This window comes from Trichomycterus rosablanca, chromosome 8, assembly GCF_030014385.1.
Source record: "Trichomycterus rosablanca isolate fTriRos1 chromosome 8, fTriRos1.hap1, whole genome shotgun sequence".
NCBI classification, from domain to species: domain Eukaryota; kingdom Metazoa; phylum Chordata; class Actinopteri; order Siluriformes; family Trichomycteridae; genus Trichomycterus; species Trichomycterus rosablanca.
The window spans coordinates 26,830,904-26,855,674 of NC_085995.1; the positions used below are offsets into that span (position 1 = coordinate 26,830,904).

A 24,771-nucleotide genomic window follows, 5' to 3' on the forward strand; every position below is an offset into this window, starting at 1 on the left:
CATTGTAAAGATGCATCAAACAACAATTGCAGTGAGGCAAACCGAAAATCATCCTGTTGTCACTATGCAGACACGGGGTGAACATGCAAACTCCACACAGAAAGAAACCGTATCGCTCTACCTGGGAATCGAACCCAGGACCATCTTGCTGTGAGGCGACGGTGCTACCCACCAAGCCACCGTGCCGCCCTAAAATTCCAATAAACAGTCATCTTCAGCAAACCCCTTCTACATTCATGAATACTATTGTCCATGCACATTAAGTACAGTATGGATAATTCTGGATCTGCACAGGTACTGTATTGTACTGTAGGGTACCATGCAATTGAAAAGGGGCTTGTAGTTGTATTGCACCCATTAATAATTACATTAAAACTGTTACCTAATGCTGAAGAAAAAGTCAGATATTAACCAAGACCAACACAAAATAAAGAAGAAGCTGAAACTTAGGTGCTTTATCCAAAGTCAAGCAAGCTTTACATTACATGAGCCAGAATGTTAAGCCAAGAGGCTATGGACAAACACACGACCCTGACTAGGATAAAGCAATTAGGCAAAATGAATGAATAAACTAATAAATAAAGAGTGTCAAATAACTGAATACTAAATTAAATCAAACTCTATTTTTAAACAATGCAATTTTTATTTCCTCCTTGATACGCTCATAAGGCTTCTCCAAACCTTCATAAATATCAAAGGCTGTCATTTATCCTGACTTTAAATATTTATTTAAGCCACTGCAACAAACCTTAGGGATAGAGTTCTTTAATCCAGTCGCATAAAATCTCGAAAATATTGACTTTAAAACACAACCAGAGGATACGATCCAGTTTTAAAGTAAAGGCTTATGCAAACAACGGCTCTGACACACATTATAAACACTGCCTGCACCTAAAAGCTAATATTCTGTGTATGCTTTATATGTTGCACTCTGTGCTGTATTTATTTCCAAGATAATCAAGTCCCAAACTGGTAAGTAATCAAAATCTTAAAGGAGAAAGGGAAATTAAACAGAACTCAATTTGCATTCAATTTTTGCTTGTATTTATAGGACCTAATCGCCTTTATAGTCTCAATAATGATCCGCGTTGTTGTCCACAATTTGTTATGTTTACCATTTATACCTTTATTTAATGGTGTCTCTGTATAACATATTAAGTAGAGTTGCAAGCTCAAGTTTGTGAACCTCTCTTACAATGACCTGGATTTCTTTCCTGTACTTATAAGACTTGCAGAGCTGTGAGAAAATTTCCCATTTTTATTGTAGTAACATTTTGATATTGATTTACTCACATATTCTACACCAATCAGCCATAACATTAAAACCACCTCATGGTTTTTACACTCACTGTCAATTTTATCAGCTCCACTTTCCATATAAAATCACATTGTAGTTCTACAATTACTCACTGTATTCCATTTATTTCTCTACATACCTTTTAACCCCCACAGGACCACCACAGAGCAGGTATTATTGAGGTGGTGGATCACTCTCAGCACTGCAGTGACACTGACATGGTGGTGGTGTGTTAGTGTGTGTTGTGCTGGTATGAGTGGATCAGACTCAGCAGCGCTGCTGGAGTTTTTAAATACCGTGTCCACTCACTGTCCACTCTGTTAGAAACTCCTACCTAGTTGGTCCACCTTGTAGATGTAAAGTCAGAGACGATCGCTCATCTGTTGCTGCTGTTTGAGTTGGTCATCTTCTAGACCTTCATCAGTGGTCACAGGACGCTGCCCATGGAGCACTGTTGGCTGGATATTTTTGGTTGGTGGACTATTCTCACTCCAGCAGCATTGCTGTGTCTTATCCACTCATACCAGCACAACACACACTAACACACCACCACCATGTCAGTGTCACTGCAGTGCTGAGAATGAGCCACCACCTAAATAATATCTACTCTGTGGTGGTCCTGTGGGGGTCTTGACCATTGAAGAACAGAGTAAAAGGATGTTAAAAAAGTATGTAGAGAAACAGATGGACTACAGTCAGTAATTGCAGAACAACAAAGTGCTCCTATAAAGTAAGTGGAGCTGATAAAATGGACAGTGAGTGTAGAAACAATGAGGTGGTTTTAATGTTATGGCTGATCGGTGTAAATGTATGAACTTAAATTTTAGAGAGGTCATCAGGGCAGAGGTTCTTATATCCATATTGGACCATCTGTAGCCGCTCAGTGTGTAGTATAAGCATATTAATCTTAGACATGTAAAAATAATTTGTATTCATTATAAGATAAAATGACAATTATCATCACACTCACTGCTATAAATAGATATTTAGTGTTTAATTTTACATTATTGACTTAAAAACCAAAGCCCATTTAAGGTCTAAAGATATTTTAGCCCACTAAAGGTGCTATTGGCTGGTTGAGCGTCTACATACAGATATGACTGGCTACGTCTGAGAAGGGGGGTGGCCTCCGGGTGTGTTATTGCAATGCGGCCAGTGTTTCTGGGAAAACTGAATCAACTGCGACTTTAAACAGAATAAAGCATTGGTAACAGTGGGTTGGTGGGTAGCACTGTCGCCTCACGGCAAAAAGGTCCTGCTTTCGATTCCCAGGTGGAGCTGTCCTTTCACGTTTTCCCCGTGTCTGCGCAGGTTTCCTCCAGGAGCTCTGATTTCCTCCCACAATTTCCTCCGGCAGTCAGGTTAATCGAGGATACAAAACTGTTCATGACTGTACAAAAGTAAATAAATGTATGAACTCGAATTTGAGAGGTCATCAGCTCAGAGGTTCTTATATCCATATTGGACTGGGCATGATTAATTAATTCATTCAATAAATACATGAACAGAATAAATGTGTATCTGGTTAGTTTAGGCAGACTGTGTTTGTTCATTATTATTTATTTGGTTTTATTATTATCATTAAGATCAGATTTATGGTGTAAAAAATGCAGACCTGAGCATCTAGGGCTCACAAAGTCTTTCGTGCAAATGTAGACTGATGAGGCAAAGCTGACACGCAGACAAAATGATCCTATTGTGAAAAGTACAAAGCAAACACAGCAAATCAGTTCAGATTACAAAGCCACACCGTTCGGCCTCCCAGCAATACTTTAATGAAATTGTGCCTGTAGCCTGATCCCCCTGAAGTACACTTTTTCTATTCTCCACCTAAAATAAGATTTTACCTTTCCATTTTACTAGTTTTCCTTTCAAGCCTCTTTCTGATTTAGTATTGTGGAGCAAGTTCACCCAATTTCATGTTCTTATGGTAGAAAGACAGTTCAAAAGAAAGCAGAAAAGATAAGCTTCCATTTTAGACACGCTGCAGGACCACCGCAGATTACAGAGAGGGAAAAAAAAGACATTAAAAAAAAGGATTTCTCACAAGGAGGGCTAAAGCTCAAGAAAAATGGAAAACAAATGCATTTGTAATCTCCATAACAAACCTGCTTTGAATGTTCAAAGTAATTGCCTTTGCTTCAAAACCAGCACTAATATTTACGATTACAGATCAAGCTACATGTAGCTAAAAGCTGGCAACCAATTCTGCCCTTTCTTCAGGTAAAGCAAAAGACAAAAAAAAAAAAAGTGCCGGTACAGGAGTCAAGTACATTGAAGAAATAACAAGTCTTTTTTATAGCTTTTCTAGTCAGGAACATATTCATGCATAAAAAAGAATCTTCCTTTTCAGATGAGCTTCATAGCACACATAATGCTGGAGGAGATTGCTCTGTCTAGGCGTGTATTTCAAAGACGATTAAGATAATGACATACATACTTCCATGTAAAGGCTCTCTGACCTAGGCTGCATTTACACCATCAGTCAACAAAGTACTGATGCCACTGATTTTCTAGAGAATAATGCAATGTGGGATTTTACGTACCGACTTATTGCCATGCTTTAAAAATTCTGGCAAACTTTGGACAGATTGCCAATTGTAATCATGCATCAGCCAATTAAAGGCAGATATTTAGTCATTCACATCATTGGAGGAAATGAAGGAAACTGTCCAATCCAACAATAAATATCCATTAATCATCACACAACATCAATCTGAGACTAATATAACAGGAAATCATAATGAATAATCTATCTATCTGTCTGTCTGTCTGTCTGTCCGTCTGTCTGTCCGTCTGTCCGTCCATGCCTCTTATTGTAATCATGCATCTGCCAATTAGATACAGAAATTTGGTGATTCAGGTATTTGGAGGAAATTAAGGAAACTGTCCAATCCAACATTAAATACTCATCTCAACATCCCAACATTAAATACTCGTGTGGTGAGAGATGAGTATTTAATGTTGAGATGAGTATTTAATGTATATAAACCCAATATTATTTATTTTAGATATCATACTTATTGCTAAAAGTAGATATTTACTGTTTAATTTTACCACAGACCATTTAAGGTCTCAAGATATTTTAGCCCTCTACATAAAGACATGACTTTGGGTATGAGTAAAAGTGGGGTGGGGTGTGTTACTGCATTGCGCCCAGTGATTCCCTGGAAACTGTCACATGTTAACATCCTTAGCAAATTTGGCAAACGTTGGGACGTACTGCATATTACTGTAATCATGCATCTGCCAATTATATACAGAGATTAAGCCATTCATGTCATTGGAGAAAATGAAGGAAACTGTCCAATCCAACACTAAACATCACTTTTCAACCACACAACATCAATCTGAGACTGAAAGAATATAAACGGTTATAATATAAACCAATGTTTATTTTTAGATATATCTTAATTACTACTAAAAATAAATATTATTTGTTTAATTTTACATTACTGAACTAAAATCCACAGTTCATTTAAGGTCTCAAGATATTTTAGCCCACTATCAGTGCTATCGGCCAGTCGAGCGTCTACATACTGACATGACTGGCTATGTCTGAGGTGTGGTATCCGGGGTGTGTTACTGCATTGTGCTTAGTGATTGTAAGGAAACTGTCATGTGTTAAAAGCTGTCTTGGCAAACTCAGGACATACTGCCCCTTATTGTAATCATGCATTAAGGAAACCATCCAATCCAACAATAAACATCTATTTATCACACAACATTAGTCTAAGACCAATAATGTTCATTTAAGGTCCCAATATCTTTTAGCCCACTGTCGGTGCTATTAGACATGACTGGCTATATCTGAGAGAGGGTGGTATCATGTCCGGGGTGTGTTACTGCATTGTGCCCAGTGATTCTGGGGAAACGGTCATGTGTTAAAAGCTGTCTTGGCAAACTTTTGACAGACTTGCTCTTATTGTATTCATGCATCAGCCAATTAGAGACAGAGATTTATTCATTCAGGTATTTGGCGGAAATTAAGGAAATTGTCTAATACAACATTAAATATCCATTTCCAACCATACAACATCAGTCATCAGTCTAAGACTAAAAGAATATAGACTGCCTCTCATTGTAATCATGCATCTGCCAATTAGAGACATATATTTAGTCATTTACATATTTGGAGGAAATGAAGGAAACTGTTAAATCCAACATTAAACATTTATCACACAACATCAGTCTGAGACTTTAATTTTACATTATTGACTTAAAATCCACAGTCCATTTACGCTCTCAAGACATTTTAGCCTATCGACTGGTTGGGCATCTACACACAGACATGACAGGCTGTGTCTGAGAGGGGGTGGTATCATGTCCAGAATGTGTTACTGCATTGTGCCCAGTGATTTTGGAGAAAGTGTCATGTGTTAAAAACCTTCTTGGCAAATTCTGACAAACATTGGACAGACTGCACATTATTGTAAGCAAGCATCAGCCAATTAGAGACATGTATTTGGAGGAAATGAAGGACACTGTCCAATCCAACACTAAACATCAATTTCCAACCACACAACACCAATCTGAGACTAAAAGTATAACAGGTTAGAATACAATACAACAATATTTGTATTCTCAGATATGGTTAAGCATATTCATCAACTTAAACAGCATTTTCCCCATGTCCAGTCACCAGAAAAGCTGGAGGCTTACTTGCATTAATAGGTGTGTTCCAATCCTTGTGTACTGTTATCATTATGTACTAATTACATGACAAGATAGTATACAAGCATCAATGTCAATGTTATTTTCATTGTTGCACCGTTTAGTACCATACATGTGTTTTGCGATACAAGTAATTTTTTCCCAAGTAATAAGGGAAAACAAACACAACATACACAACCCATAACTCAATGCATTTCCTTATGTTCCCACGTGAACACAGCCCTACACAACGTAAATTACCAGCACTTTGCTTGAACTTTAAAGAAACTGTCACAGGGAAGAGGTGACAGACTAATTTGTTAACGAAATAAGATTTGTGTATGTGAAAATCATGCACTGTATCTCCTTGGCTGGTTCTTGGCACAGACAGTGGTTTTACCATCTGTAGCAGCTCAGTGTGTAGTTTAAGCATAAAAATGGGTTTAAAGGGCCCTAATCTTAGACTTGTAAAAGTAATTAGTACTAATCATGAGATAAAATGACAATTATCATCACACTCACTGCTATAAATAGATATTAATGTTTAATTTTACATTATTAACTTAAAATACACAGCTCATTTAAGGTCTCACGATATTTTAGTCCACTAGAGCTGCTATCAGCCGGCTAAGCATCTACATACAGACATGGCTGTCTGAGAAGGGGGGTGGCATCCGGGCGTGTTATTGCATATATATATATATATATATATATATATATATATATACACCAATCAGCCATTACATTAAAACCACCCCCTTCAATTACTGATTGTAGTCTATCTGTTTCTCTGCATGCTTTGTTAGCCCCCTTTCATGCTGTTCTTCAATGGTCAGGACCACCACAGGACCATAATAGGTATTATCTGGGTGGTGAATCATTCTGCAGTGACACTGACATGGTGGTGGTGTGTTAGTGTGTGTTGTGCTGGTATGAGTGGATAAGACACAGCAGTGCTGATGGAGTTTATAAACACCTCACTGTCACTGCTGGACTGAGTATAGTCCACCAACCAAAAATATCCAGCCAGCAGCGCCCCGTAGGCAGCGTCCTGTGAGCACTGATGAAGGTCTAGAAGATGACCAACTCAAACAGCAGCAATAGATGAGCGATCGTTTTTTACTTTACATCTACAAGGTGGACCAACTAGGTAGGAGTGTCTAATAAAGTGGACAGTGAGTGGACACGGTATTTAAAAACTCCAGCAGCGCTGCTGTGTCAGATCCACTGATACCAGCACAACACACACTAACAAACCACCACCATGTCAGTGTTAAGGCCTTTTGCCTTTTAGAAGCATATGATTTCCTTTATACATTATATTTATATCCCTAATATTTGAAGACTTAATAATGTGTGCGAGCAATACACAATCAAGCTCATTTAAAGTTAACTCTAGTCCAGATCCTAACTGACTCAGGTCTAAAACAAAAGCACAAGCAGAATGTCACACCTCCTGAAGCAGGACTCCGCCCAGATTGATGCAGATGTGTTTATCCCTGACTATGCAACAGCAAGTTGGTACAGGCAATACAAAACTGGCATATGTCCAGCTAAATTAATACTACACAGATGATAACATCAGCATATCCCACCTGTGACAACATAAAACAAGCTTATTTTGAAAAGTCCCTTGTCCATATGTGGGGGTGAACATGAGTTGCAGCTCACAATGCACAAGAGATCTAATAAATTCTACCCTTTTTCTCTGACTAAAGGTTGGATGAGTGATCAATCATTACATTTGTTTCACCCAGGCTTGAATATTATGAGTCTAGAGGATTCTAAATACCTTCAGGCAGCCACAGAAAGAGTCAAAAGAGCATGACTCAGTGGCCCAAGGGATGTGACAATCGTGTGAATGTAATATGCAGGCTGGTTTGAAATGTGTACATATTTATACCCGCTGACCTGCAGCTTATTAGGAGAAATACAAGGATCTGCTTCGTAGGAGGAACTGCAAGAAATATTACGTAAAAGACATAAAAATTGTTGCCATTTGTCCTACATGCAATCTAAAGATATATGCAATAGAGACTGTGGCACAGTTGATTGGGGGGTGGCGTAGAGCAACATAGGTGTTTGGAACCTGGGTTTGATCCTTGGGTTCATTAATTGTCTGTAAGGGGTTTTATGTTTCCTTTGTATTGTCAAAAAATAAATAAATAAAATAAATAAATAAATAAATGTTGTTGCCAGGTGGCACCAAGGCTGCTATGAATGAGAATGGATAAAATTGTTAGTGTGATAAATAAATAAATAAATAAATAAATAAATAAATAAATAAATAAATAAATAAATAAATAAATGTCCTTTTTGGCTCCTCCCGTATTTAGGGGTCAATAATAATAATAATTATTATTATTATAATATTACTATTAATAATAATAATAATAATAATGATAATAATAATAATAATAATAATAATTTAATTAATTAGATAAAATAATACATTAATAATTATTATTAGTAATCAATTAATAATGAATAATGATTTTAATAGCAATAATAACAATACTAATAATAATAATTGATATTAATTATAATATTATATTTGCTATTAATATTTATATTTAAACATTAATAATAATAACATTATTGACAATAATAATAATAATTGAATTAATTCTGTAAAATAATAATTTAAATAAATAAATAAATAAATAAATAATATACAGTAACAACACCTGCACACATTTTGTTTTCCTTTTTGGCTCCTCCCGTATTTAGGGGTCGCCACAGTGGATCTGGTCCAGATATCAGTTTTTCCACCAGATGCCCACCCTGATTTTATATCCCTCCATATTTTTTAATCAAGGTGCACTGACAGGGCACCTCCCTATTAAAAATTAGCTAATCAAATCTGTGCAGACACCCAACCGGCTTATAGCACCACTTAGATTCGAACCCCAGAACTCCAGATCTTAGCAGTAGCGGGTACCCAAGTGCCTTAATAAATTTCATAGTGTATCCCTGGTTTATTTCCGGTGGTTATAGAAATATGAATATTAAAATAAATAAAAACAAAAACCCTTCATGCTCAGATGAAACTTTATATGTAGGCCACTTTATTTACAAAGTCATTGATAGAGCACAAGTTCTGTTCAACAAACCAGGCTAAAAATACTCCCTTTTTAAAATCCACTGACCATGTGTTCCCTCTTCTTCTTTTGCCACCGGCTGTGCGCCGATTTAAACCGTTTGGCAAAGACCAGAAGGAAAGCTGTCTCCTCGGACCAATCCAAGCCCATGCCCCCAGCCAAAAATCAGCCACAAATGAAAGCTGGAACCAAATAAAAGTGAGCAATCGGGCTGGAAGCATCCTCTGCTCCTCCATCGCCCATCCCTATCCAGAGTGCTAACAGAAATTAGTCAAGCAGCTTCATCCACATTGCACTTCATGCAATCTGTAAATGTACTCGTATCAATGAACACAGACTCAATATCCTCAAAATAGATCGTGTTAATGACTATCCACAAAATTATACAGTGTTTTCTCATTAATATAATTGTGTTCAAGAGAAAAAAATCTGGTCTGTCTTTGCTCACTATAATTAGTTTGGTAAGAAACAGAACAGCTCATTAAAGCCAAGTTGATCGAGACAACATTTCAAGTCATGGAAGTCAGAAATACACCAGAACTGCTGGGTAAGATTACTTTGCTATGTAGGTAGTAAGGTTTAAAGGGGTGGAATATTAAAGACAAACAAATACAACCCTAAATCAGAAAAGGGTAGAGAGCAGTATGGGGGGTGAGGGGGTGGAGAAATGTTTCTTACATTAACTTTGATTTATTTTATTGCAGAAAATATAAACCCAATATTTCATGTTTAGTCTGGTTGATTTCATTTTATTTGTTGTTACACATCTATTCCTGCATTCCAGGCCTGCAACATATTCCAAAAAAGTTGGAACAAGGTAAAAAACTAATAATGTGAGTTCAAACAGGTGATGTTAACAAGTGACTGTAATTATGTGATTTGGACCAAAAGCAGTATTCACAACAGTCATTGAAAAGCAGAGATGGGCAGAAGATTTCTGGTTTGTCAACAAATGTGTGAGGAAATTATTGAAATCAATGTTGCTCAAAGAAATATTGGAAGGAAGTTGCATATATTGCCCTCTACAGTGCATAATATCATTACACAATTCAAGATATCTGAATCAATCCTCAATAGCTGATAGAACCAAATGACAGTACAGAATTATATTCACAAATGCTACTGAACACTTTACTGTGCAAAAAAAAACTGCCTTGTCCAGAAGCGACGTCGAGTTCTCTGGGCTCGGAGACACCTGGGATGGACTATCACACAATAGAAACGTGCATTGTGGTCAAGCAAATCAGTATTCCAGATCTTTTTTGAAATAAATAGACGCCATGTGATCCAGACCAAAGACAAAAAAGACCATCCAGACTGTTATCAGCAACAAGTCCAATAGCCAGGGTCAGTCATGGTATGGGGCTGTGTCAGTGCCCTTTGCAAAGGTCATCTATACTTCTGTGATGGCAGCATTAATGCAGAAAAGTACATTAAGATCTTAGAGCAACATATGCTGCCTTTACAATGACATGTTTTCCAGGGACGTCCATGCATTTTTAGGCACGGCTGCAAAAGAACAGGATACGAGTACTAGATTGGCCTGCCTGCAGTCCTGACCTGTCCCCAAAAGAGAATGTGTGGAGAATTTTGAAACAAAAAATGTGACAACAACAATCCTTTACTGTTTCATTGCTTGGTGTCTTCTGTGCCTAAACGTCGAGAAGGAATGGCAACATTACAAAATGGTAAATAATTTACCATCCAAGTTTTCTGGAACGTGTTGCAGGACAGAATTGATGTATGCAGGAAGAACTGTTACTTAAGTAATGTTTTATGCTTCCACTCATCTACAATTCTAAAATGTGTTCAAATGTCTGGATATTCCATTAATCATGTCCACTCCCATCCCACAGTATAAGTGACCCCATGAGGCATCTACGTGGTGAAATGGAAGGAATAGGTTTCTTAATGCGGGGTTAAAGTGCTTAAATGGCGGAGTGAAAGTAACAATGACCGGGGTGGTACCCACAACAGAAAAGTCGATATTTGAATCCCATGAGCCTGATCGGATCCACAAGCCTTTAGACAGAACTTGCAAAAGGGCTTTCTTTAAGTGATAAAATCTCATCTAATGGAAAGCTCCCCTCCAGCCATGCATAGGATTACTTTCCCGGGTTTGACCTTGACGATGTCCACCTGAGCTAAAGTTGTGCAGTACCAGGTGACAAAGTCAAACTATTGCAGGTTTGCAGATGGAACAATTAATATAGCAACTTGTTTATACTGGGTTCAAAAGAAATTTGTCTTGAGATGTTTTGTTCATTTTTCAGTGATCACTTCATCATAATTATAGACTTGTGACATTTATTATTACATTTTCACTCACAATAAATGTTTATACAATTAATCGTGATAAATGTAGATGCTATTCTTTTATACTAGAGCACCACTGCTGAGGTCTAGGGTATTCTTGCTTTGCACTGAATGTTTCCCAGTGAATCCGGACCAGCCGCAACCCTGATCAGGATAAAACACTTGATGAAAATGTAATATATATATATATATATATATATATATATATATATATATATATATATATATATATATATATATATATATATATATATATATATATATATATACAGGTATATATATATACTGTATATATATAATACAAAAATATATATATAAGTTATAATATCAAATTATTATTAGTATTATGAATAATAAAAACATTATTGACAATATTAATAACAATTCAATTTATTATATAAAATAATATAATAATAATAATAATAATAATAAATATCAAGTATGATATTAAAATTATTGTTAATTTTTTATTATTAATAATAATGAAAACATAACTGAAAATAGTAATAACTTAACTTATTATATAAAATAATAATAATAAATATTAATTATAATCTTGAATTTTAAAATATTTTATTATTATTATTATTATTATTTCTATTATTATTAAAACATTATTGACAATAATAACAATTTAATTTATTATATAAAATATAAAAATAATAATGATAATAAATATCAGTTATAATGTTGAAGCTACGTTAATTTTTTTATATTAATAATAATGAAAACATTACTGACAATAGTATTAATAATTTAATTTATTATATAAAATAATAATAATAATAATAATACATATTAATTATAATATTGACATTGTAAATATTTCATTATTATTAATAATGAAACATTATTGACAATAGTAATAATAATTAAATTTATTAAATAAAATAATACTATAATAATAGTAATAACAACAGTAGTAGTAGTAGTAATTATTATTATTATTAATAATATTAAATAATAATAATAATTCATAATAATAGTAATAATAAATAATAATAATTAATAATTTAATTTAATAATAATAATAATTAATAATAATAATAATAATAATAATAATAATAATTAATAATAATAATAATAAAAATTAATAATAATAATAATAACCCAATTACATTATAGTAAAAAATTAGTAAATAAATGACCTGAAAAATGTCAACCCTTACGTTTTTTTATTTATTTTTTTGGTATTGGATTTTATGACAGCCTTATTTATTCATTTATTTTTATATTTTACAGCAGCACAGCATGGTGAACTACAGCTTTAGTATATTAAACACTAAAGACAGATGCAATGTAAGTGCAAACTGTGGTAAACCGACAGACGTATACTGAACCATGTAAATAATTTGTGATGACTGTATAGATTCTCTTGTAATAAAAATCTTTTTATTATTATTATTATTATTATTATTAATATTATTATTACTATTATAGTGACATTATTATTATTATTTTACATTATTAAATGCGGCTTCTCCAGTGGCCCCTTTTCTATAAAAAATACATTTTGTCCAAAATACATTTGTCCAAAAAAGAGATCTAAATTACAGTGACAACAAGACAAATTTGCTTAGAAAGACTGAATCAATATCAGGTTTGTGGATTGTTGCAGCCGTCTCGTAGCTTCTCCAATTGATTTTAGCAATTTCACGTGTTAATTTTTTTATATACACCCCACAAAATAGGGCTCTCAGGCAAAGCTCATTTACAGCACAGTGTCTCGCTGTTCGAGCAGCAGCTGTTGTTGCTCACAATGCTAATCAAGCTTCACCACACTGAACATCAGCTCGTCTCACTGGTACTGCGTGAGAACTACACACTCTCACTTGCTGTCTGTCAAGAGGACCAAACACAGTCCAAGAGGTGGATTCATGGCCAGATGCTACTCAGGGGAGGGATGTTTGCACCAAGCTCAGAGTACAGAGATACATCCTCGCTTGCTCTTTGGATTCACTTATGCCCAACATCACTCACTCAACTCTTTCATTCATGTTTACTCATCCAATTTTCAAAGAACATATTAATAAGCTGAATTTATTAAACCAAAAGCAGAACTTTTTCTAAGCAGCAGCCTTGTTGTAATATTACTTTGGTCATTTTCCAAGCAGCAGTAATTGAGTGTTGCACTGGAGAGGCCTTGGCAGTGTAAGCTTTTTAAAAATGCAAATTGGTGACTTAATCAGACATGGAAGGCATGAATTTCGTTAATTCTTACAAGAAGTTACAAATTACTGTTCAACATATTAATGAAACTCTCATCTTTGTTTCAAAGTGTGTTTATTTTAATCAGAGATGGACCGATCTGCTGCTTTGAGGATGGAGGATTTCCGTTTAAAAAAAATAAAATCTCTTTGGGGGGAAGGTGGATATGGCACCACATAATCACTTAGAAAAAGGCAAGCAACACTTTTAAAATTGGTTTATTACCAACAAACTCACAACAAGCAGTGTCCACACTTGGTTAATTGCTGCATGGCTAAAAACAATGGAACACCTTTATTTGTCATATACTGTATACTGTATACTGTACATGTGTACAGCACAATGGCATTCTTATATTTTTCTGCATATCCCAGCTCATTTGAAGGCTGGGGTCAGAGCACAGGGTCAGCCATTGTACAGTTCCCCCGAAGCCAAGAGGGTTAAGGGCCTTAGGGGTTTTGAACTGTGCAGCACAAGCACCTATCAATGGGGACGTGAGAGAATTTAGGAAAAAAACCTGCACTGCTGCAAATAGCAGCTTTATGTACTTGTAGATTCTGTGTTATATTACCATATTATTAATATTATTATTATTATTATTATTATTAATCTTCAAAAAATTATTAAAGACACATCTTAAGCTAAAGGAGAATTTTATTTAAACAAGAAAAGGGAAGTAAAAATAATAATAATTATTATTATTACTATTGTTGTTGTTGTTGTTTTTGTTAATAATATTATTATTATTAAAACAACAATAATAATAAAAGTTTTGTTTTTGTTATTATTATTATTATTATTATTAAAACAACAATAATAATAGTTTTGTTTTTTGTTATAATTTTTTATTAATATTATTATTATTATTATTATTTTCAAAAGACGATTAAAGACTTATCTTAAGCTAAAGAGAATTTTATTTAAACAAGAGAAGGGAAGTAATAATTATAATTATAATAGTATGTTTTTTGTTATTATTATTATTTTTATTATTTTTATCATTATTGTTATTGTTATTCAAACAACAACAATAATAATAATAGTAATAAAAGTTTTGTTTTCTAATTAATATTGTTATAATTAATATTATTTATTATTATTATCTTCAAAAGACGATTAAAGACATCTCTTAAGCTAAAGAGAATTTTATTTAAACATGAGAAATGAATTAAAAATAATAATAATAATATTGGGCCATTTCACAGATGCCCATTCTACCTACTAGCATGATTTAAAAGCCTCAGCATATATTCTTCTTTCTTTTAATTCATTGCTCATTTAATGTACTTTGTTTATGCATCTTGGGATTTCTTTAGTTGCTATTGTTGGGTTCTCAAGAAAGGCCTTTAAGCCTCAATTGCTTGCGTGTTTGGTCAAAACTGTAAGTCACTCTGGATGAAGCCATCTGCTAATGCAGTAAATGTCTAACCAGATGTAACATGACGTGTATCCAGGTCCCGAAAGCTATTTTTCTCTTAAATTCACAGATCTCACTAATTATGCCAGATGCTTTTCCACCTTGTTCGCACGTGTCGTCATTTATCTAATCGATTGCACTGACAAATTATAAGATATATTAGACATATGAATCTCTATTAACTGGTGGCTGCAATGAAATAGATTGCAAGAGATCAGTGCACCCACCTTGACAAGCTCGTAGGTCTGGATGCCGTTGATCCCTACGTCAGGATCAAAAGCAGAGGGCACAGGATAGCGGTTGTTGATGGCTGTGTTTTCGGGAATGGAGATGTTGATGACTGTAGACTGGAACAGCGGAGCATTGTCATTGATGTCTTCAATCAGAAAGCGGATCTTCACCAGACGAAAGATCTCGTCGGGCAGAACGGCCACCTCTATCTCGTAGTAGCAGCGTTTCTCAATGAAGACTCCCGAGCAGAGCTTCTCGCGGTCAATCCGGTGCGCCGTGGTGAAAATCTCCCCCGTACTGGCCTCCACCTTCACCAAAGGCACTTCCCCTGACTTGTAGACCGGTTTAAACTGCAAGGCTGAGGAAAGCTTAATGTTAGGATCTAGGTGCATATCCAGGTCTTTACGCAGGTTTCCGATTCGGAAGTTCTCCCCCTGCTCCTCCTTTACTGTGTAGTCCTTCTCCTGCGCCCAGCACAGCGATGCCAGGCAGGTGAGGAAAACAATCAGCATACAGGCCTCCATCGATAAATCCTTGCTCATGGTTGATGTGGATTTCTTTTCTTGGTAGGGCTGTAATTTCTATGCTAATAAGGGAAAAAAATAGAAAGGGGAAAAATACAACTGTTTTACAAAAGCATGTAACACACAATTAGACATTTGGCTATAATTAGCATTCTTTTCACAGCTCGGCTTTCATAAATGACCTTTCATATCCTTACAAATGAGAGGAAAGCTGGCATCTCAAATCTATAGAACAATTTTTAGTGGCGTTCAACACAATTAACCTTTGGAACTTTGCATCAGAAGATGTCTGTATAGACAAGAAACTGGTATAGACTCACTTAACTTGACAGCCACTCTAATTAACACTGTTAACCACTTGAAGAAACAAGCAAATGTGCAGCTAACAATTTATTTATCAACATATTAAGAGTTTTTACAGGGAGTGCACTGCATGTCCAGGAAAAAGTGGCCAACTCTTCTTATTACAGTTCAATGCTAACAGGTTTTGAGGACAATTCCTGTTCCAGTATGACTCTATGACTCTGCTTATGTGAACAAATGCTCAACAAGCACATGGTTAGGTGTCCAAATTCCTTTGGCCATATAGAACATTTAATAGGTTGGAGAAGTTGCATGGCATAAACAGAATGCTAAACATAAAACTGCTGTTTTTTTCGTAAATTAAAATGTTATTTATGGATTATTTATTAAATGCATTTAAGAAATGCACCAGCAATTAAAGATTAAAATCTAAATTATTAATTTAATGGTCTAAAAAGTTCCATACATGTCAGTCACCATGGTGGCATGGCGTCCCAAAATCCTTATGGTTGATTCTTATTGACTACAGCTAATAACCAAAGAGGGCACAGTGGCTTGGTGGGTAGCACTGTCGCCTCACAGCAAGAAGGTCCTGGGTTCGATCCACAGACGGGGCGGTCTGGGTTTCCTCCAATGGTCCATAGGCAATATAGCCAAATGTATAAACCCAGACACTTTAACTACTCATCATAAACCAGTAATGTTCATAGTAATACATGACAGGAAACAGGACAATACTGTACTATACTAACACTCTGCTCTAGCTCCAGCAATAGTACTTCCCTTCCTAATGGCGGGAAACCCTCCTATAAATGAGCTGAATGGTACAGCCACCTCTGTTTGTGAGTGCCTTGAGACTGCTATTCAACGCTGATATTCCAAATAAGAATTAAATAAATGCTAAGTTGTGTAACATAATAAGACTGGAGTGTTATCAAATCATGAAGTAATATTAATAAGAATCAAATATAAGCTAATCTCATGAGAGGAACTGTTGAACCCAAACACACCAAACAATATACAGGTAATGTTAACAGGTAGCATTTAACAGAGATCCCCTCATTGCCAACAAGAAAACATTTAAGCATTTGTTTGATTTTGGACTAGCTTCCACTTGCTGCTTATTGCACTTCTGGTTAAATGCTAAACTGCATTTCGTTGCCTTGTACTTGTGTAATGACAATAAAGTTGAGTTGAGTTGAGTTTAGTTTAGTTTAGTTTAATCTAATCTAATCTAATCTAATCTGTGGTATGAATATACTTGACCCCTTGGTTCTAGGTGCCACCTTCTTAAATAGCTTCAGCTTCGCCTTTGGGCCAATCCAACTACAGTAACTTTAATTACACTCCAAATTCAAAGAAAATGAAAAATATAAACAAATGCAATATAGCCAAATGTTCAACTCAGACAATATTAGTACTAAACATAAGCCAGTAATGTTCATAGTAATCCATGGCAGGAAACCTATACAATAACCGGACAATAAAATTCTAACCCCCTGCTCTAGCTCTAGCAATAGTACTTCCCTTCCTAATGGTGGGAAACCCTCCAATAAATGAGCTGAATGGTACAGCCACCTCAAGACTGCTACACGTAAGTATTCAACGCTGATATTCCAAATAAGAATTAAATAAATGCTAAATTGAGTAACATAATAAGACTGGAGTGTTATCAAATCATGAAGTAATATTAATAAGAATCAAATATAAGCTAATCTCATGAGAGGAACTGTTGAACCCAAACACACCAAACAATATACAGGTAATGCTAACAGGTAGCATTTAACAGAGATTCCCTCATTGCCAACAAGAATGTACGGTGTCTTACATACTGTATTTGCAGTTTTAAGGGCCCATAAATTTGTGACAAACCTCTTGCTTAAAAAAAAATACATCAATTAGACAGCTTTTAAATCATTCATTTTACTTCAGTGCACATAGTTAATGAACCACAGCCATCTAAAGTACCGCCTGGGGCTGCTTTAGTTACCACTGGTAGCACTTGTAACACAGCTTGAGTACCACTGATCTAGAAGAAAACTCCTAATATTTTATATCTTAGCATTTTAGACATTATCCATAAATTAGTATGCTGGTGTTTGCTGCAGACTCCATGGCTACACCAATGCTGTCAGAGTGTTATATAAATAAATGTTGCCAGAGGCCTTCAGTGTGTGCCAGCAGCTGAACTGGGTCATTAAAAACAATGGTTGGAAAGACTCCCAAAGTTTGGGTATTGTTACTTAAACACTGTTAAGATCCAGATTATGAGCCATTTCTGTATAAATAAATGTAATTTCTGTAAAGACTGGAAAGCCATTAGGGTGGGCTTCTCTTTCTTCTAATCAAAGCTGTTTTCTAAAAAAAATGGTGTGTCTTTCCCTTAGAGTTGACTGATTCATGGGGGGCCTACATTAATCATAATAAGCATATTAATAGAACTAATACACTGATCAGCCATATCATTAAAATCACCTCCTTGTTTCTACACTCACTGTCCATTTTATCAGCTCCACTTACCATATAGAAGCACTTTGTAGTTCTACAATTACTGACTGTAGTCCATCTATTTCTCTACATACCTTTTTAGCCTGCTTTTACCTTGTTCTTCAATGGTCAGGACCCCCACAGGACCACCACAGAGCAGATATTATTTAGATGGTGAATCATTCTCAGCACTGCAGTGACACTGACATGGTGGTGGTGTTTTAGTGTGTGTTGTGCTGGTATGAGTGGATCAGCAGCTATGCTGGAGTATTTACTCTATTAGACACTCCTACCTGATTGGTCCACCTTGTAGATGTAAAGTCAGAGATGATCGCTCATCTATTGCTGCTGTTTGAGTTGGTCGTCTTCTAGACCTTCACCAGTGGTCACAGGACGCTGGCCACTGGGCGCTGTTGGCTGGATATTTTTGGTTGGTGGACTATTCTCAGTCCAGCAGGGACAGTGAGGTGTTTAAAAACTCCATCAGCGCTGCTGTGTCTTATCCACTCATACCAGCCCAACACACACTAACACACCACTACCATGTCAGTGTCAATGCAGTGCTGAGAATGATCCACCACCTAAATAATACCTGCTCTGTAGTGGTCCTGGGAGAGTCCTGACCATTGAAGAACAGCATGAAAGGGGGCTAACAAAGCATGCAGAGAAACAGATGGACTACAGTCAGTAATTGTACAACGACAAAGTGCTCCTATATGGTAAGTGGAGCTAATAAAAAGGACATTGAGTTTAGAAACAAGGAGGTGGTTTTAGTATGGGCAGTTTTTAGATAACTGATATTCAATAAATATTGAAACGGACTCACAATTCAAGATTTATAACACTAATGCAATTAGATATTTTCATATTTAAGCTCTACTGGACTGATTCCTCAAGTTTCTGGTTCTTATTGCCAACATTTTTAGTGCAGGCATGGAAGATTGACTATGAAAAATTCATAATAAGTTGATGAAATGGCCATGACATTTATCATTGAGATTCCATCAAGCCTCTCAGAGAAGGGAGACTTCTTTAAATATATAGGAGTTATGGTGCTGTTTTCATGTGTGAGAACAGCAAACAGAGGCGAGCTGGGGTCTGCGCTGTCAGGCCGTGTTGTTTCCTGCAGCTGGTGCTCTGTACTGGACCTCTAGAGAGAGTCATTAAAAGGTGTGCAGGATGGAGGAGCGCTCCTTGCTATTTACATGACAGTGATCAATGGACTGCTTTCTTTTTACACCGATTTACAAATTGCTGCTTTGCAGAATATAGCGATCATAACTCCTGTTCCTATTTCTTTATGGGTAAATACATTTTATAACATCATGTCCACATTAATTTGTCTTATTTATTCATCCTTGTTAGGGTTATGGCGATTTTTGTTCCACCTTGCTGAGCAACCACATGAACAACGATTGGCATGTTGTTCATATAGGGGCGGGGCATTAGGCCGGGTAGGGACTCTCTCATAACTGATGCATCTACGACCTCTGCTGGCTGGTTGATGGCACCTGATTGATGACTGATGTGTCAATGCCAATGTAAAGCTTTCTTGACTTTGAACAATGTTGCCCTTTTAAGTTATGGGAGACCTGTTTATGTGGTTTTGGCGTATTTTTGATCATCTGGACAAATTTCCTCTCAGCATAAGAAAACAATTTGGGTTCTCTTTATATTCTTGCCAGGAAAGACTGCCATGACATACGTGTATTAATTGTATAGTTTAGAATTTCCAGACATGAAGAAAGCAAGAGAAATGAACCGGGCATTATATTTATGTTTGAATGACTTTACAAAGGCATTCAACATGGTACAATATGACCAATGCTTGGGATGGGTTTCCCTCGCACACTACTAGGGAATAAGTGTACCTAACAGCATACTGCTGTCAGGACAGCCAATCACACATCAGCATGGTTCAGGCTGAGGTAAGAAAGGAAGTCCGACAGGGATGTAATGCCGCACCGTCTGCCGTCTGTTTAACATCCTTAGAGAACAAGTGATGAGAACAACGCTACAAAGAAATGCTGGAGGATTAAGACCGTACTTCTAACTTAAAAAAGAGCAAGCAATTACTATTCACATGCTATATTATGTAAAGCTCGAAACAGTCCAAGCCTTTGCCAGATAGTGCATAATAAAGCGAACTGGCTGGTGAAGGAGCGCATTACAGTGTGGTGAATAAAAGATGAAAAGATGATCTAGATTCTTCAACATTGCTCTGGCGTATATTAAGAGTGGCATGAGTAGGCCATTATAAAGTGCATTTCAGGACTAAAACCTCTTTCAAACTTTCTATCATTAAAAACATGGTTTAAATCAATTTCATCTCTTATTTGTCCAAAGATTGGTACTAACATACAAGTACAGATCACAAAATAAAGTATAAACAGCTTAGATACTTAGGGTGTGTTCGAAAACCTAGGGAGCTGCCTTGCTGCCTTACTGCCTACATAGGCAGCTGCCTCAGTAGAGAGGATTCTAATAAGTCAATGACTTATAAGGCAGGTTATTCGAACGCGCTACTGAGACAGCGAGTCCATTGGGTTTCGCTTACTAAGCTAACACAGTTAGCATCTGGCCTCTCCCTTCGTGTACCGAAAACAGTTAAATTCTCTGACAAGCCCAAACTTGCAAATAAAAACACTTGTGCAAGTTTATACAAGTTAAAAATCAATAATAATTTATTTATTTTTGAAAATAACTCCGTTTGTTTCCCTGCACCGTCAGCCAATCCCACACTGAATGCTGGGATTGCCTTGATCACTAAGGACGCGTTGCTCACTCGTTCTTGAGTCAAAATAACATTGAAATTTTAAGATGCCTTGTTGGACAGCATATTAAGGCATCTAGGATTTCGAACAGCCTCATTCTCGGGAGCGCACGTAGGATGACGTTAAATGCTGTTTATGTAGAGAGCTTCCTAGCTTTTCGAACACATCCTTAGAATATTTTATACTCTACATCCAAATACACAACTTTTAAACAGTTTAAAACTCTGTTATGGGATATTCTTACATTTTGGGACTATAAATAAATTACTGAGAATAATGCAAAACCAAGGCAGGTAATACTGAATTCACAATGAACATGACCGTTAGCTCAGAGCTGCTGTGCTCCTGTTACTTACATAAAATGTTTATCATTATTTTAACTAGCACCCTGGCAGCTGTCAGCAACCTGTCTCTAGCTTTAGTTTGCATGTGCTATGCGGCATCTTATATACTCAGTACAGCCTGATTACTGTCACTACTGTTTGTCTATCTGGTTGCACGGCGGCTCAGTGGGTAGCACTGTCGCCTCACAGCAAGAAGTTCCTGGGTTCAATCCCCAGGTGGAGCGGCCTGTGTCCTTTCTGTGTGGAGTTTGCATGTTATCCCCGTGTCTGTGTGGGTTTCCTCCGGGAGCTCCGGTTTCCTCCCACAGTCCAAAGACATGCAAGTGAGGTGAATTAGAAATACAAAATGGTCCATGACTGTGTTTAAGGACTGTGTGTAATGAGTAACGTCCTGTCATGAATGTAAGCAAAGTGTGTAAAACATGACATTAAAATCCTAATAAATAATGTTTGTCTCTAATATTTGTAGTGGGTCCAGCTGGGCCTGAATGCAGATTCTTGCTTCATCTGCCATGCCAGTTACAGCTGGCGGAGGGGCAAGTTCCTCTTAACTGACAGTCACCTGTGCCTTGTTGAGTGTTAATTCGCTCCAGGTGGGAGTGTTTCTATATATCGCAGTTTCTCTCCTACAGACTTGAATGCTTCTCTGTTTGGCAACTCGCTCTTTCTGCTGGCGCGGGATGCCAGCACACATTTATCTTGACATGAGAACCTGGCCAAAAGTTGTGCCGCTTCTGGGTATCACTATAGAACCACTCTGGGTGAACAAATTGCCCTAAAAATGTGTCTTTAATTTGTTACATTGTTTCAATTTTTATTACCCCTTTTTCCTTTTGTTAGTGTTTTAGCCACAGTATTGTTCTACCTTGGTCAAGCATCGTGCATTTGGGTTTATTTTCAGTTCTTGCAGGTTCTGGAGCTTCACTTCACACTTTAGTAGCAAGGCGCTACCCACCCTGTTAGGAATATTGTTATATTTAGAAATAAGCTAATAAATATGAAACATTAAAAAGTTTGGCAGCTATTTAATTCATTTCTTTAAACTTAGTGTTGTTAGCCTAATAATAATAATAATAGCCGCTCAGGTGGCGCAGCAGTAAAACACGCTAGCACACCAGAGCTGAGATTTCTAACACATCGTTTCGAATCTCAGCTCTGCCATCTGTCTGAGCGACTACATGTACAACGATTGGCTGTTGTTTACACAGGGTGGGAAAGCCGGACCAGGGTTCCTCATAACTGATGCAGGTACGACCTCTGCTGGCGCAGAATCGAGGGATAATGTGATCGGGGTGTGGCTCTCCGTGCACAAAGCTGATCCGCATATAAACTCGCCTCGTGCAGGTGAAAAGATGCAGTTGGTACTGCACATGTGTCGGAGGGGGCGTGTTTCAGTTGCGGCGCTCCTCAGTCAGCAGTTGAGGGTAGTATCAGTACAGAGGAAGAATAATAATAATAACAATGATACTACTATTACTATACTAATAATAATATTTAATATGAAGTTGTATTTATATAGCGCCTCTAGTGTTAAAATTAAACTTGACAAAATTAGCATAACATGTTAAGTTTCTATTGCTTAAGACTACGTCCATCTGCATACAACATCCCATGTCAAAATGATACGTTATAATGATGTGTTCGATTTTATCGAATGGTAGGGTGGCATTTTAATGTTTAATGTTTATTTGTTAATATTATTATTATTGTTGTTACTTTTAATATAAAAATAAGCATTTTTTGTTACAATATTTGTTACCACTCAATATAACTAAATAACCTGATGCAATGAATAATGGAGTGGTGCATTATACCATCAAAGCTCAGTGAACAGGTGAGTGATTGCAAATCTTACACAGTTGCTATTTTTTCCTCCAGCGCTCTAGACATTACCATTAGTTATGTATAGAAAATGCATTGCACTTCCTTTCATAAGCTCTTCACTATACTGCTACAAAATTGGCACCCTAAAGCTACGTTTGATTTTGTTACAGATACAAATGTGTTAGCGGAAGCTTCCTTTTTTGCAAGAAAGCCTCTAAGCCAACTTGCTTGATTATGGACAGTGTTACTCATGTTTCTGCAGCTTCTAATAACAGACTTGTTTTTTTGCTAGTTATTAAATTGAATCTGACTCTCCAGTCATTGTTTTTCAAATCATCATGGGTTGACAGCTTGGTTCTTTTTCTTGTCCACTATACCATGTAGTTTCTAATAGTCAAATAGGCAAAGGGGTGGCACAGTGGCTCGGTTGGTAGCACTGTCGCCTCACAGTGAGAAAGTCCTGGGTTATATTCCCAGGTGGACCAGTCTGCGTTCTTTCTGTGTGGAGTTTGCATGTCTGCAAAGGTTTCCTCCAGGGCTCCGGTTTCCTCCCGCAGTCCAAAGACATGCAAGTGAAGTGAATCAGAGATACAAAATTGTCCATGACTGTGTTTGACATTGAACTTGAACTGATGAATCATGTGTAACCTGAAACAACCTATCCTGTCATGAATGTAACCAAAGTGTAAAACATCACTAAAATCCTAATAAATAAATACCTACTAAATAAAATGATATATAGGCAGGGAGAAGTCTTCAGCAGCAAGAGAATTAGGCCATGCCACAAAGTTAAATGACATTAAAGAACTATCTACACCACTAAATTATTCATCTGCTGTATGTAAATTTTGATTAAGTAAAACCCAGCATCTTTACCGAAAACCTAGACTAAACCTGTGAAAAAACTTTCATTTTGTAGTTTTGTTTGTTTCTATATAACACAGTTTCTCCCCTACAGACTTGCCTGCTCCTCTGTTTGGCAACTTGCTCTTTCTCTGCCATGTTTTCTGCTGCCATGGGATGCTGCTGTAGGATACCATGATGTTGTCATGGGAACCAGGCCAAGGTTGTGGCGCTTTCTGGTCTGCTGGCAAACCACCCTTGGAGAATAAACTGGCCCACGAGTTTTGGTGTCTTTCATTTGGTACATGGGTTTAGTTATTTTGGCCACCTGATTTGTCTTTACCCCATTTTTATTCTTAATTCTTACAGATGCGGAGCTTCACCTCACACTTTAGTAGCAAGCTGCCATTTTCAAACATGTCCGTCCATCCGGCAGGCTGGGCACCTAC

At 36.6% G+C, this 24,771-nt stretch overlaps 1 protein-coding gene across 8 annotated transcripts in view; it reads right to left on the reverse strand.

Annotated features, from left to right (window-relative positions):
• Window positions 1-24,771, reverse strand: part of pcdh11 (protocadherin 11) — a 718,842-nt gene that overhangs the window by 685,187 nt on the left and 8,884 nt on the right. For all 8 annotated transcript variants that reach the window (XR_010013507.1, XR_010013508.1, XM_063000633.1 and 5 more), the window contains one exon: window positions 15,220-15,809. Coding sequence is in view for 6 of the 8 variants with exons in the window: in XM_063000633.1 (XP_062856703.1) it covers window positions 15,220-15,765 (546 nt within the window). In the remaining 2 variants the exon portion in view is untranslated. The remainder of the gene's footprint in view (window positions 1-15,219; window positions 15,810-24,771) is intronic.